At 44.0% G+C, this 16,773-nt stretch overlaps 1 protein-coding gene across 1 annotated transcript in view; it reads right to left on the bottom strand.

Annotated features, from left to right (window-relative positions):
* The window catches only part of LOC120023926 (A-kinase anchor protein 12-like), a 64,253-nt gene extending 48,417 nt beyond the window's left edge, over window positions 1-15,836 (bottom strand). Inside the window, exon 1 of the mRNA XM_038968028.1 lies at window positions 15,720-15,836. Within this exon, the coding sequence (XP_038823956.1) occupies window positions 15,720-15,836 (117 nt within the window). The remainder of the gene's footprint in view (window positions 1-15,719) is intronic.
* Window positions 15,837-16,773: the final 937 nt, after the last annotated feature.

Raw genomic sequence — 16,773 nt, 5'->3', positions numbered from 1 at the left:
AGCAAACAATGCAAATATATATTTTTTTAAATAATACATTTAAAACAAAGGACATCAAGGACAACTGACATCAAGGACAACTGACATCAAGGACAACTGACATCAAGGACAACTGACATCAAGGACAACTGACATCAAGGACAACTGACATCAAGGACAGCGTTTTCCTGTTTGCTTATGGCATTATACAGCTTTCTGTGGAAATCTGATTTGTTTATTGAAAATTCTTTTGATTCAACAGAATTGGCTGAAGGGCAAAATGTTTTTCAATGGAAGCGGGTGACAGCAATCAGACCTCAACAAACTGTGTATAGAACATTATCCTCACACAAAATCCAAAGATCAAGGAAACTGATTTGACGTGTGTCAGATTTCATAGCGAATCCCAGGTGCTCAGAACAAGAGTTAAGAAAAGCATGGAACGCCTGGAGCTGTTTCGCATCATGTTAAGACTCTTTCCTTGCACATGACATACACTTTAACCTAAAACTACAGGGTACACAGGACCAAACGCAAACAAGACATGGCTGTTCTCATACTTTATGTATGAGTAAAGGAATTGTGGAAAGGTAGAGGGCTTTCTAAGAAAATGTTAATTAATCAAATCAAATTGTGTTGGTCACACACATGGTTAGCAGATGTTATTGCGAGTGTAGCGAAATGCTTGTGCTTCTAGTTCTGACAGTGCAGCAATATCTAACATGTAATCTAGCAATTCCACAACAACTACCTAATACACACAAATCTAAGTAAAGGAATGGAATAAGAATATATACATATAAATATATGGATGAGCGATGACAAAGCAGTATACAGTATATACATATGACATGAGTAATGCAAGATGTAAACATTATTAAAGGGACATTATTAAAGTGTCTAGTGATCCATTTATTGAAGTTGCCAATGATTTCAAGTCTGTATGTTGGCAGCAGCCTCTCTGTTAGTGATGGCTGTTTAACAGTCTGATAGCCTTGAGATAGAAGCTGTTTTTCAGTCTCTCGGTCCCAGCTTTGATGCACAGGCAGTAGCTCAGATGGTCGTTGTCCTTGATGATCTTTTTGGCCTTCCTGTGACATCGGGTGCTGTAGGTGTCCTGGAGGGCCCGTAACATACATTGTTTCACGGAAACATGGCTCTCTCTTAATACTCTGTAGGAGTCAGTAAAGCCAGCAGGATTCTCAGTACATCGTTTAGACAGGAATCAATATCTCTCCGGGAAGCAGAAGGGCGGGGGTGGGGGGTGTGTTTCATGATTAACGACTCATGGTGTAATTCTAGGAACATACAGGAACTCAAGTCATGTTGTTCACCTGACATAGAATACCTCACAATTAAACGGTGACCATATTATCTCCCAAGAGAATTCTCCTCTGTCATCGCCACGGCCATTTACATCCCATCTATAGCCGAAACCTCAACGGCCCTCAAAGAACTTCACTGGACTTTATGCAAACTGAAAACCACATATCCTGAGACGGCATTTATTGTATCTGGGGATTTTAACAAAGCAAATCTGAGGACTAGGCTGCCGAAATTCTATCAACATATTGACTGTCCTACTCGCTCTACTAAGACTCTCGAACATTGCTATTCAAACTTCCGGGATGCTTACAAGGCCTTCCCCCGTCCTCCTTTCGGCAAATCTAACCACGACTCCATCTTGCTCCTCCCATCCTATAGGAAGAAACTCAAACAGGAAGTGCCCGTGCTTCTTACTATTCAACGATGGTCTGACCAATCTACTGGACAACCAGCATTTGATGTATTTTATGTATTAAAGACATGGCTGGAAAAGAGGGCATGTTTTCAGCTGATCCCAACTGTTATACGTTAGAGTTTGGTTGTAGACCAAAGTTGGAACCAAATGTATGTGTTTTACTTAAAGATGAATATCTCAAAATGGAGTCGCAAGTCAACGGCTCAGACACGAGACGTTTGTGGCAGGGACAACAGACAATCATGGACTATAAAAGGAAAACCAGCCACGTCGCCGAGACTGACGTCTTGCTTCCGGACAGGCTAAACACATTCTTCACACGCTTTGAGGATAACACAGTGCAACCAACGCGGCCCGCTACCAAGGACTGTGGGCTCTGCTTCTCCGTGTCCGACGTGAGTAAAACATTTGAACGTGCTAACCCTCACAAGGCTACAGGTAAAGACGGCATCCCTAGCCGCGTCCTCAAAGCATGCGCAAACCAGCTGGCTGGTGTGTTTACGGGCTTCTTCAATATCTACCCAATCCCCGTCTGCTGTCCCCACATGCTTCAAGATGGCCACCATTGTTCCTGTACCCAAGAAGGCAAAGGTAAATGACTATCGCCCAGTAGCACTCACCTCTGGCATCATGAAGTGCTTTGAGAGCCTAGTCAAGGATCATATCACCTCTACCTTACCTGTCACCCTAGACCCACTTCAATTTGCTTACCGCCCCAATAGATACACAGATGTTGCAATCGCCATCGCTCTGCACACTGTCCTATCCCATCTGAACAAGAGGAATACCTATGTAAGAATGCTGTTTATTGACTATAGCTCAGCATTCAACACCATAGTACCCTCCAAGCTCATCATGAAGCTCGAGGCCCTGGGTCTGAACCCTGCCCTGTGCAACTGGGTCCTGGACTTCCTGACGGGCAGCCCCCATGTGGTGAAGGTAGGAAACATCACCACTCCGCTGATTGTCAACACTAGGGCCCCACAAGGGTGCGTGCTCAGCCCCCTCCTGTACTCCCTGTTCACCCATGACTGCGTGGCCAAGCACGTCTCCAACTCAATCATCAAGTTTGCAGACGACACAACACAGTAGTAGGCTTGAATACCAACAATGATGAGACAGCCTACAGGGAGGAGGTGAGGGCTCTGGGAATGTGGTGCCTGGAAAACAACCTCGCACTCAACGTCAACAAAACAAAGGAGATGATCGTGGACTTCAGGAAACAGCAGAGGGTGCACCCCCTGCTGGCCAGACCTGTGCGCATCCTCATCACAGGACAATGTCTCCCAAAGGGCAAATCCCCCCCACCGCCTAACACTTCAGCATCTGGTCTCATCACATTTGAGATTAAAACATTGGAGACAAATCAATTCGATTCTTCAAGGGATGCCATCCGTCATTTGAAAAGAGAGGTAGAGAGTGCACGTGTGTTGGGGAGGAGGAGGGAGTAGATTCATATTTGGATGTGTGTTTAAGTGTATAACAATGGATCAATCCAAAGATCTCTTCCTACTTCCAGTATTAAGTTGACTGGAACCATAGCTGTGCGGAGGGAAACGTTTTCCCATCAGATCCCACACACATCCCTCGGGCAAACTAGGGATGATGACCATGTCTCCCCAGTATGACTCTATTCATGGAGGCATGCTGGTTCTGCTGTGTCATTCTGTATCTATGTGTTCACTGGGATACCATTTATGCATGAGATATATGGCTGTGTTTTCCAATACTGTATGTTAAACCCCAAAGGTTAGGGTATACCATATCTAGCTGGGGTATATTATAATCAAATGAATGTAAACTAAATAACATTGGCCTGACTGATGGAATGGGGGACAGGGTATTTTACATACAGACATAAATGTGGGAACATTGCATGAGTTAACAGTTCTCTGCTGCCAAGATAGAAAAATCCCACACCCACCTAAATTCCCTTTTCCCCTTTCCCCAAGAATGAAAGCGGATAGTGATGTGTTTGTTTTCCATAGGATTTGAATAGAAAGCGTTCTAGCGTCCGGTGGAAAAACCAGTTCTGAGTGCCGATCCAGAGGTGCACTTGTCCCTAAGGCCTACTTGAAAATAGTACTACTGTACATAAAAAGATAATTCATTACAAGCCAATCTTTAGGCCTACTTCAAGTCAAAGCCGTTTATTGTAACTATGTTGGGTCGTGCCACACTTTCTAATGCACTTTTATTACAGTGACAAGACAACAACAATACAACGATTTAAAATATTCTGATCAATCTGTCAATAATAACCAGATGAACAACCAGCCATCTGAACTGGAGAATCCACAGACACAGTGGAATAAACCTGTCTGGTGCTGTGTGTAAAATATAACAGGACTAGAACAAAAGACAACCTGTTAGATTAGAGAGCCACAGACCAGACGGCTCTCCGTGTGATGTTTCCCTTATCCATATAACGCAATATAACTAACAGAGAAACACAGAAAGACACTCATGCTGTGTCAAGGACGGCCTCCATAGAGGGGGTAAACATTTTAATAAGATAATCATAATATAATTTATATAATTATATTCATAGATTTTCCCGATTGTTATGTTCCTCGTTTATTTTGTTGCCGTTTTGTGATTCCGGGTTTCCCTGAAACTCATTATCATGGAACGGGATTGAACTCCCCATCAGAGGGAACGAGGGGTGAGAAACGTACAAAAGAACAAGAGCCTCCTCTCCTTTCTAAAAGCCCAAATACACAGGTCCATTATTTCCAGAGCTGAGCTGGCGGTGGATCTGACATGGCCGAAATGGGGGGATGGAGGACAAACTCTAATTACACACAAGCTTCTTCTCCTCCATTAAGAGAGAAAGGGAGGCAGGAGAGGAGAGCTCGTACAGAGCAGTGAGACATAAAGACCAAAACAACACAAAGTAGACACTCTGGGAAGAGAACATTGTAGCGTTACTAGTAGGGTTGCACATTTTGGGTAATACTCAGAGGTGGAAACTTTCTATGGGAATTAATGGGAATATATGGGAATTAATGGGAATATGTGGGAATTAACGGAAATATATGCAAATTAATAGTACTCCCATTTAAATGTAGATTTTTTTTGCATTGGATATATTTGCCATATCATAAACATTTAACCTTATCATAAGTAGACATAATTGCAAATGATTAAATTCTGTAAAATGATAGTCTAGAAACTTTGGTTGTCTTCCTCTCAGGCTTTCATGTCTTCTCCCTGGACCACAACAATGTCCCCCACTTGAACATCAGACTCTGAGTCCTCATCTTCACTGTCACTTTCCAACCTTGTTGTAGATGGCTCGTTGCCAGGTTCAAAAACCCTCAAATTTGCCCGGATGGCCACCAGTTCTTTAACTCTTGTATTGGTCAGCCTGTTGCGGGCTTTGGTGTGTGTGTGTGTTCCCAAACAAGGACCAGTTGCGCTCTGAGGAGCCTGATGTTGGTGGGTTTTGGTGGATGATGGAGGCAAATGGGAAAAGAGCCTCAGATCCACAAAGTCCCTTCCACCAGGTGGCTGATGAGATATGTTGGTGCAACTGCCATATTGCATCTCCTTCTCAAAGCCCTTGCTTGGAAGTGTACTTCGCCTGACTACCAAGAACCTTTCCCTCATCCAAGCCAAGGTGGCGAGACATGGTAGTGATGACACCATAGGCCTTGTTGATCTCTGCAACAGACAGGCTGCTCTTGCCAGCATACTTGGGGTCCAACATGTACGCTGTGGCGTGTATGGGCTTCAGGCAGAAGTCTTCACGCTTTTTTATGTATTTCAGAACTGCAGTTTCCTCTGCTTGGAGCAACAGAGAAGTGGGCAGGGCAGTACGGATTTATTCTCTTACATCTGCAAGCAGGGTCTGAACAGCAGACAGGATGGCATTGTCTCCATCAATCCGTGCAATGGCTACTGCTATAGGTTTCAGGAGTTTCAGGCTGCTTACCTCTCTCTCCCAAAATACATCATCCAGGACTAACCTCTTGATGGGGCTGTCCATATCGGTAGACTGTGATATGGCCATTTCTTGGAGAGACTCCTTCCCCTCTAGGAGACTGTCAAACATGATGACAACACCACCCCAATAGCTTCAATGTGGTGCTCTTATTCTTCTCACTTTGCTTGGTGAGGTAGATTGCTGATGTAACTTGATGACCCTTCCATTTTTTTGGCTCTTTTGTAGAGCGTATCCATTGTTTTCAGTGCCATAATGTCCTTGAGGAGCAGATTCAATGCATGAGCAGCACAGCCAATGGGTGTGATGTCAGGGTAGGACTCCTCCACTTTAGACCAAGCAGCCTTCATGTTCGCAGCATTGTCTGTCACCAGTGCAAATACCTTTTGTGGTCCAAGGTCATTGATGACTGCCTTCAGCTCATCTGCAATGTAGAGACCGGTGTGTCTGTTGTCCCTTGTGTCTGTGCTCTTGTAAAATACTGGTTGTGTCTGTGCTCTTGTAAAATACTGGTTGAGGGGTGGAGATGATGTAGTTAATTATTCCTTGCCCACGAACATTCGACCACCCATCAGAGATGATTGCAATACAGTCTGCTTTCTGTATGATTTGCTTGACCTTCACTTGAACTCTGTTGAACTCTGCATCCAGCAAATTAGTAGATAAGGCATGTCTGGTTGGAGGGGTGTATGCTCGGCGAAGAACATTCAGAAATTCCAATAGACATTGCCTGTGAGCATCAGAGGTGAACCAGTTGCATACACAGCTCCAGCAAGACATTCGTCAGCATTTCTCTGACTACGTTCCTCCATTGAGTCAAAAAAACTTCTGATTCCAGGAGGACCATGAGCTGTTGCTATTGATAAGGTGTCTGATTCATCATTTTCACCTCGAATAAAAGTAGAGAGACTTTTGTCAGAGGTTGCTTGTTGTGAGCGCTGAGGGAACTTTATGCACTTGGCCAGATGTTTCTGCATCTTTCTTGCATTCTTCACATATGATATGGCACAGCATTTTCAAATGCACACAGCTTTTCCTTCTACATTCGCTGCAGTGAAATGTCTCCACATATCACATAGTGCCCGTGGCATTTTCCTGTAAAGATTAGAAAAAAATATCAGATAAAGGGAATTCCAATTCTATTTCCCTTCCCAAACTGCTTTTGCCTTTCATAAAGAATTAGGCCAATCCCCTTCCCTAATTCTCCTTTCTGTTGTCACCCAAGGGAGCAATTCCAATCATTCCTCCCCATTCTAGTGTCCATAGCGATTGATCTCCGCACCTCTAATCACCTTACAACTATCTATGCATTCTATGCATGGTTTGGCTTATATTGGGCTGACCATTAGTTAGAGAGGATTTAATGAAGATAAAGAGCTAAGACGGAGATCTTTGCAGGGACCTGTTTATGTGAGGAGGGAACAACTTATCACTTTGGGAGGTGACACTAGAATTATGGGATGCTCAGTTTTCCTGGAGAAAAACGGGATCAAATACATAGACAACACAATCTTGTGCAATGATATGGACATGAGAAAGGTACCATCGCAAATGTACTGTATACGTGTTGCACGTGCATTCTGTCTCGTGCATACATCTCCGTTCACTCTTAACGAATTAGGCTACCTTCAGATATCCCTCTAGTGGTGTGGGGGCAGTGCTCTGGCAAAGTGGGTGGGGTTATATCCTGCCTTGTTGGTCCTGTCCAGGGGTATCGACGGACGGGGCCACAGTGTCTCTCGACCCCTCCTATCTCAGCCTCCAGTATTTATGCTGCAAGAGTTTATGTGTCGGGGGGCTAGTGTCAGTCTGTTACAGTGGCTTGCAAAAGTATTCACCCCCTTGGCATTTTTCCTATTTTGTTGCCTTACAACCTGGAATTAAAATAGATTTTTGGGGGGATTTGTATCATTTGATTTACACAACATGCCTACCACTTTGAAGATGCTAAATAATTTTTTTTGTGAAACAAACAATAAATAAATAAGACAAAAAAAGAGAAAACTTGAGCGTGCATCACTATTCAACCCCCCAAATTCAATACGTTATAGAGCCACCTTTTGCAGCAATTACAGCTGCAAGTCTCTTGGGGTATGTCTCTATAAGCTTGGTACATCTATCCACTGGGATATTTTCCCATTCTTCAAGGCAAAACGGCTCCAGCTCCTTCAAGTTGGATGGGTTCCGCTGGTGCACAGCAATCTTTAAGTCATACCACAGATTCTCGAGTGAATTGAGGTCTCGGCTTTGACTAGGCCATTCCAAGACATTTAAATGTTTCCCCTTAAACCACTCGAGTGTTGCTTTAGCATTATGCTTAGGGTCATTGTCCTGCTGGAAGGTAAACCTCTGTCCCAGTCTCAAATCTCTGGAAGACTAAAACAGGTTTCCCTCAAGAATTTCCTTGTGTTTAGCGCCACCCATCATTCCTTCAATTCTGACCAGTTTCCCAGTCCCTGCCGATGATGCTTCCACCACCATGCTTCACTATGGGGAGGATGTTCTCGGGGTGATAAGAGGTGTTGGGTTTGCGCCAGACGTGTTTGCTGATTTTTTTCTTTTAGCGATGGCTTTTTTTCTGGTCACTCTTCTGTAAAGCCTAGCTCTGTGGAGTGTAAGGCTTAAAGTGGTCCTATGGACAGATACTCCAATCTCCGGTGTGGAGCTTTGCGGCTCCTTCAGGGCTATCTTTCATATCTTTGTTGCCTCTCTGGTATAGCCCTCCTTGACTGGTCCGTGAGTTTTGGGTGGGCGGCCTTCTCTTGGCAGCTTTGTTGTGGTGCCATATTCTTTCAATTTTTTAATAATGGATTTAATGGTGCTCCGTGGGATGTTCAAGTATAACCCAACCCTGATCTGTACTTCTCCACATCTTTGTACCTGACCTGTATGGAGAGCTCCTTGGTCTTCATGGTACCGCTTGCTTGGTGGTGCCCCTTGCTTAGTGGTGTTGCAGACTCTGGAGCCTTCCAGAACAGATGTATATGTTGTGGTGTACAGCAGGTCAGCCACCAGGGGGAGACTCGTCAAGGCCTGGTGACAGACGGAGTATACATCACAAGGCGATGGCTCCATCTGCTGGACGTGCCAGGTCTCGACGGGCTCTCCGGCCAGGACTAATTGGGGCTGACTGGGGATTGGTGAGTAATCAAGGGATGATTGCTCACCAGCTGTACAACTCCCATAAAGCTGGGGGGACTCACGTATAGGTGGGGACGGTACCAGAGGTAACAGGAGGGAGTTCATCCCCACAGGATACAGCAAGACCTGGAGCCCAGAAGACGGTAACCCGGAGAGGGTCTCTTGGGGGAGACCTATTATTTTCTTTTGGACTATTATTTTAATAAACACCTTTTGAAACTGAGCTAAATCTACTCTCTCCGTGTCTGATCTGTGTAAACGTTTTGACCCAACCCCCTGGTTTGCCACAATATACTGAGATCATGTGACAGATTGCACACAGGTGGACTTTATTTAACTCATTTTGTGACTTCTGAAGGTAATTGCTTGCACAAGATCTTATTTAGGGGCTTCATAGCAAATACATATGCACATACCCCTTTTCCATAAAGAAATGTATTTTATTTTTTGAAACAAGTCATTTTTTTTTTTTTTCCCTTCACCAATTTGGACTATTTTGTGTATGTCTATTACATGAAATCCCCCAAAAAATATATTTAAATTACAGATTGTAATGCAACAAAATAGGAAAAACGCCAAGGGGGATGAATACTTTTGCAAGGCACTGTATATCTGGAGTATTTCTCCTGTCTTATCCGGTGTCCTGTGTGAATTTAAGTATCCTCCATCTAATTCTCTCTCTCTCTCGCTCTCTTTCTCCTCTCGGAGGACCTGAGACCTAGGACCATGCTTCAGAACAACCTGGCCTGATGACTCCTTGCTGTCCCCAGTCCACCTGGTCCAACTGCTGCTCCAGTTTCAACTTTTCTGCCTGCGGCTATGAAACACTGACCTGTTCACCAGACATGCTACCTTGTCCCGGACCTGCTGTTTTCGACTCTCTCTCTCTACCTGTAGTCTCCAACTCTGAATGATCAGCTATGAAAAGCCAACTGGCATTTAGTCCTGAGGTGCTGACCTGTTGCACCCTCTACAACCACTATGATTATTATTATTTGACCCTGCTGGTCATCTATGAACATTTGAACATCTTGGCCATGTACTGTTATAATCTCCACCCGGCACAGTCAGAAGAGGACTGGCCACTCCTCAGAGCCTGGGTTCTCTCTGTGTTTCTTCCTAGGCTCCTGCCTTTCTAGGGAGTTTTTCCGAGCCACTGTGCTTCTACATCTGCATTGCTTGCTGTTTGGGGTTTTAGGCTGGGTTTCTGTACAGCACTTTGTGACATCGGCTGATGTAAAAAGGGCTTTATAAATAAATGTGATTGACCTCCAGAAGCTACTTCCATTATGGTTTAACTGAATTATGTAATCAGGTGAGGCTCCTATAACATGAACCTAGTCAATGAAAGGTTGAATCAAACTCTCATCGTTGCCTTTCCTTTGTGATCAAAGATCTGACAGGACTGGATAAGTAATGCTATATTGTTGAATCCTATCCAGTCCTTCCACCCCTCAGTTGTAATGAAGAGAAGAAGTTGGGGAACGGAGGGAGGCCTTGTGAGAGTATTGGGACCTAGCAACAGACTCCTACTCAGTCCAAACTCCCATTAACCCATAGCTGCAGATGAGAGAGGAGGTCCTCGATCCAACTAGCTCTCACAGTCTCATGTCAGAATTAGACGTTCATCTATGTTTCTCAAACGTCAAATATCGAAGTTGAGGCAAACATCACATTTTGAAGTGTTTAAGTTAAGGCAATAACTCTAAAATTGTAAAGTTAGTGTTAAGTTAGGGCTCCCGACTGATGCAGCAGTCTAAGGCACTGCATCTCAGTGCTAAAGGCATCACTACAGACCCTGGTACGATTCTAGGCTGAATCACAACCGGCCGTGATTGGGTGTCCCATAGTCACAATTGGCCCAGCGTCGTCCGGGTTTGGCCGGGGTAGGCCGTCATTGTATATAAGAATTTGTTCTTAACTGACTTGCCTTGTTAAATAAAGGTTAAATAAAATAAATGAAAATATAAAAAGTTTAGGCTTTAACTCCAAATGGTCAAGGTAAGGGTTAAAGTTTGAGATATGCTTAAAACAGAAAATTCAAAAAAATGTCCTATTGCTGGATTCGAACCAGCAACTTTTGGAATCAGAGGCAGATGCTTATGCCCATCTGCCAACCCCATCTACAATCAAAAAATGGAATCTACCTGAAGGTAACACCCCTCACTGTTGCCCCTAGTGGCCAGTTTCCGCGTCATCTTCCAACGTGTTCAGACATGGATGGACGTCGAATACTGACTTGTATCACGGGTGGCCTGGCTGCCTAGATCTCCCCATTAGACTCTTTCTTTACCTGAGTCCGTTTCACTGTCTACCCCTGCTGTCATCAGGATCCTTTTAACCAAGGGGACCAGGAACAATCACCCGATTCATCTGTCTTTATGTCACCCTGGCAGGTCCCCATTTCACTCCACATCTCGGTCTCTCTATACCTCTCTCCTCCCCCTCTCTCATCCCTCCATCCCCCCACCCACCCAAAACACTCTCCTTCCTGGCTGTTTTGGGCTGGTGCACACTCAAGCCTGTCTCCCTCAGCCTATCCTCAATGGCTCCTCAATTTGGCTTTACGCTCTCTTCTCCTCCTCCCCCCTCCTCACCCACTCCCATCCCTCTATGCCTGCCTCGTCCTTCAGTCCTAAACAGGATAATAAGAGTCATAACGGAGCTAGACCAGCCAAAGCTCATTATAAAAGAACGTATGGGCCTTTAAGCGATCTACTCATTACATTACATAACATTACCCATGTCAATGTTTATAATCACCCGCTACTGTGTTCTGCTGAGAGCAAGTGAATGGCCCTTTATTGTGAACTGCATGTAGCATGACACAGGCATGTGTAAACAGTGTTTGTATGAATGCATGTATGTGCTTATGGATGGATGGTGCTGTGTAAGGAATGTTCATGCTCCATACATTTCTTGATTGACACAGGTATTGTGTGTCAGGAGCAAAACAATGTATTTAGTAGGGCTGGGAATTGCCAGCGACCTCACGATACAATATTGTCACAATACTTAGGTGCCGATACGATATGTATTGCGATTCTCACGATTCTATTTGTATTGCGATACGATACGGTGATTTTATTGCAATTTGATGTTCCAAACATATTGCTCACTATATGTCTGCGACAGAGAGATGAGAGAGCATGAGAAAATATGTTTTTATCAGTCAGGGAAATAAAAGTGCTGAAAACAGGTTGGCTCATTATTTAAAAAGAAGATGGTGAACAAGCTATAGGATGACAAATAACCGAGTTTTGGTGCAAGTAGTGCCGACTAGCGGTAGTTATCACTAGCTACATTAGCTAGTCGGCTTTTACAAATCGATACTAGGAGTCAAATATCGATTTCCTATCGTCCAAAAATAATATTCTGATAAGTAAATATCGACACCCCCCCATTACTAGTATTTAGGATCCCGCCTATTCTCGAGTAACCATATATCAAAAATCACGATGATGTCACGCCTCCTTTTGAAACGGCTAGAATGGGCCGCTGTATTCCAGCTGCTACATTGTGATGGATGTTACATTTCAAGAACCCTCCCCACATGCCCGTAGAAGGGGAGCGCGTGGTAGTCACTAATTTCTGAATCGATGAAGGAAACAACTCCTCTGCTTGAACACGCAACAAAAAAATAAATGTTGTGACATGCTCACCTACAGGCTATGGTAAAAGTTGTGTGGCCGTATCAAGTGTGACCGATAGTCTGCAATTTGTCTTACGGTCGGAAGCCGAGCAGATGCCGTACCAGGCAGCGATGCAACCAGTCAGGATGCTCTCGATGTTGCAGCTGTAGAACCTTATGAGGATCTGAGGACCCATGCCAAATCTTTTCAGTCTCCTGAGGGGGAATAGGTTTTGTCTTGCCCTCTTCACGACTGTCTCGGTGTGTTTGGACCATTCTAGTTTGTTGGTGATGTGGACACCAAGGAACTTGAAGCTCTCAACCTGCTCCACTACAGCCCCGTTGATGAGAATGGGGGCATGCTCGGTCCTCCTTTTCCTGTAGTCCACAATCATCTGCTCTGTCTTGATTACATTGAGGGATAGATTGTTATTCTGGCACCACCCGGCCAGGTCTCTGACCTCCTCCCTATAGGCTGCCTCGTCGTTGTCAGTGATCAGGCCTATCACTGTTGTGTCGCCTGCAAACTTAACGGTGGTGTTGGAGTCGTGCCTGGCCATGCAGTCATGGGTGAACAGGGAGTACAGGAGGGGACTGAGCACGCACCCCTGAGGGACTCCAGTGTTGCGGATCAGCGTGGCAGATGTGTTGTTACCTACCCTTACCACCTGGGGGCTGCCCATCAGGAAGTCCAGGATCCAGTGGCAGAGGGATGTGTTTAGTCCCAGGATCCTTAGCTTTGTGATGAGCTTTGAGGGCACTATGGTGTTGAACGCTGAGCTGTAGTCAATGAATAGCATTCTCACGTAGGTGTTCCTTTTGTCCAGGTGGGAAAGGACAGTGTGGAGTGCAATAGAGATTGCATCATCTGTGGATCTGTTAGAGCTGTATCCCCACCATCCCTGAGATGGTCTGGCTTCTCATTGCCACTGGGTGACAATCCTACATTTCAATATCATAAAGATGGTATAACTATGTTATAACAGGTCATGAGGGTCTACTCAGTCAGATGGGCTGGATTATATGACATATGAGGTAAGCGAAACCTCACAGCATAAGGTAGGCTTAAAGACAACAGCAAACGTCTAAAGCTGGTTGGATTTGCATCCCGACCAAAACTCTTAACACATGATGGCCCTGACAGAGAAGGTCCTAGGCCAAAGGACAAAGACTCTGCCGTAAACATGCATTCAATGTTAGTTTAGTCACTAAAGGGCTGAAAAACTGTAAACGTTTGATTTACTTCAGGCTGAAACTGAATAGGTGTGTATGCAACTCATAGCTACTTCAGTGAGCAGTTGATCTCTTCCTGGTCTTATCAAGTTTAGAATGCTCTCTAATTCGATAGGTGGACATTAAACCAATCAGATGGGAAACCATCAAAATCATGACCTTCATTGTCATTGCATAAAGCTGGCTCCTGTATCCAATCCTCCAACTTAGTTGGGTAAAAATGCAAGAAGTTACTCAAATTTGAGATTGGTGAGAAAGCAAAAATGTTTGAAGTAGCAAAGTAGCAAGTTGCTGGAATAGTCCTACAAAGCTGCTACAGCGGGGTACATATTGTCATCTGCAATACATACACGCCTATTTCTCTATTCTTGCTAAAATCACAAATCACAACACCCTCACTATTACACACCATGACATCAGGAGCAAACACAGCACACAGAAAAACAAGCTTGCGGGAATGCTTAGTTTGTGCTATACAGCTTCATCAAGATATAAGGAAAATGGAACTTTGAAAGTCTTCAATATTTACTATTAATTTGCTGTTCAGCATAGAAGGGTAATATTTCAATACTCTTTGATGTAGCTGTTGACCTTTAAAATACAGCAAAATAAAGATCAACTTGACTTCTCACCTTCTGGCTACTGAAAGGTCAAGAAATGCATTATGTTTAAGGGTGCTTCAAAAACAGCAGGTGGCCAAATGTACAAAGCCATTAACTGAAGTCCTCTTAAAGCTGAATTATTCATAACCTACAGAAGCGTTCACACAGAAGCAATATATCCATAGCCCATCTGGAGTCAGTGGGCCTATCTCCTCTTATCTTACAGTAGAACAAAAACATCACTGATGCCTATCCACAGCTCCCAGCTGCAGAGTGTATCATGTTGTACACCCACTATGCCACGCCTGGCTTCTAGAACACCAGCCAAAATAAAAGAATGATTCTTATGCCTAATTAAATGAAGGTGTGTGTGTGTATGTGTGTGTGCGTCTGGATCTTAAGTCAGAACCAGCCAGGCACCCCCTTGGACATTTCCTGTGTTCTTGTTATTTTTCTTTTCACATGGTGCAAATTGAGACATGCCTTCCCAGCGCTGCTGAGTCTGGGGCACTGCACTGCACTGTCCACCACAGCAGAATCAGTGTCAGTCATATGGACCTTGTTGTCAACATGATACATAGTTCATTGTTCGCAATATAACATAGATGTGGCAGTTATGCACCCTACATACTAACATGGGACCAGCAAATTGTTAAATTAGTCAGCTATGTATGAGCTGGGACAAGCACATTGGAATCAAAACATAACATTATCATGTGACACAAAAAGCTAAAAGGTTATTACTGGCCAATACCTTTATGATTTTCATCATTTTATCTCGGGTATCTTTGAATATGTTTCAAAAAGTGCAGGAAACTATCTAGATGTGGAGGCTAAATCTGAAGACCAAGACAAGCAGCTGTCAATCAACTTGGGGAGTGCCATTCATTACAAGCTACAAAATATTGCAGCCTGTATTATGACTGCATGTGTGTTATGAATATGATTATAAATGTTTAATAAATCTATTTTTATTCTTCTTCTTATCATTCTCCATCATCATCAGCAGCAGATCCATGTATCTTAAACATCTATAAATGTTGTAATATTGCAGTAGGTTAGGCTGCTGTGGGCTATTGAAACGCACACAGAGACTGTTGATGCCGTGAGCCCATGGTATTGAGCCGTAAATCGTGACCACGGCAGACCACAGTTGGCGTTTTTATTACTGCGGGAGTAGAGTTTAGTCCGCTACTACAGCCTACTACAGACAGGCTAACTGCAGCGACCACAGGCACCTCATAGCATTACTCAGCAAAAAGAAAGTGGCATCGTGGGTTTATGAATTCTCAAAAATATTCAACATTGATGCCCAATATTTTATACTTTATCTATCAAAATAAACTCAAATATGTTTATAAACCTGGGGTGTAGGCTAAGCCTGAGGGTAGTAGATATTGACATTGTCAGCTGTAAAGTGGCCATTACTGGGTACCATTGTTTTACCTTGGATTCGACGACGCTATCTCCCTCCGAAATCGCGTTCACCGCTGATCTCAGATTCTCGGCTGAAGCATCCTCTTGGCTCTTCCCGTCCCGATGCGCTGAGTTCTGTGCTCCCATCGCGAAAACCGCACTTATTTCACCTCTTTGGCTCCTGCTCGTCCGGAAACCACGGCAAACGCGATAAAAAGTAAAAAAGGTAGTCAGTGATAGCAAGTATGCATCCACGCGCCTAAAATGCGTCCTAGGACCGATCCGGGGTAGTCGAGCGCTCAAGTGATGAAACGTGAGTGGCAGCGAACTCTTTAGGACCCCGCTCCTCCCCTCCCTACAACCTGGCAAAGGTCAGTGTGCAATAGCAAGCGTTGCATAATCATCTAATTTGGTAGCAGCATCGTGTCACTGTGACATTCTACCTGCAACACAGAGCGCGTTGTTTTCAGATCAGAGGGGAAGAGCATCTTTATTCTATTTTCCCTATTGTACTGTACCATATTTATTATTTATGCCTACGTTTTCTGCAAGTATTGGAAATAAAAAAGTATCATATTGGATCATATAGGCAGTGTCTTGGTCGGGCAAAAAAACAAACATGTGGGATGCATGCCAGCAAAGCCACTACACAACACTTAACTATGCATGAATTGCACTATAATGGTGACAAACGCTGCCCACAAACTGTTAGGGCCTACATAAAGCTGTCCCAACAGCAGGCTCAACACCTTACCACTGCGACACCTGGCTATCAGCGGAACCTTGTTTGCAGCGAAACAGTTCATTCAGCCTCATTTACTGCCTTTTAAAAAAACATTGCTGATATGACTGACTTGCTTAAACAAATGTGGTTTCTACTGACAATTGAGATGTAGAAACGATGGCATAAGGGGACGACAAACGGATAAGAGGCCATTTGTAATTTCATTTAAGACAATGAGCAATCTAGGACGGACGTAGTCAATATAACTATTTGTTCAGCACTTTTGAAATGTACACCGACAGAATTCAGAACATGGGCCGTTCTTACAGTGTTCTCCCTGTACACAAAGTCAGAACGGTA

Source organism: Salvelinus namaycush, chromosome 29 (assembly GCF_016432855.1).
Source record: "Salvelinus namaycush isolate Seneca chromosome 29, SaNama_1.0, whole genome shotgun sequence".
Classification (NCBI taxonomy): domain Eukaryota; kingdom Metazoa; phylum Chordata; class Actinopteri; order Salmoniformes; family Salmonidae; genus Salvelinus; species Salvelinus namaycush.
This window is presented reverse-complemented; position numbering and strand designations above follow the sequence as displayed.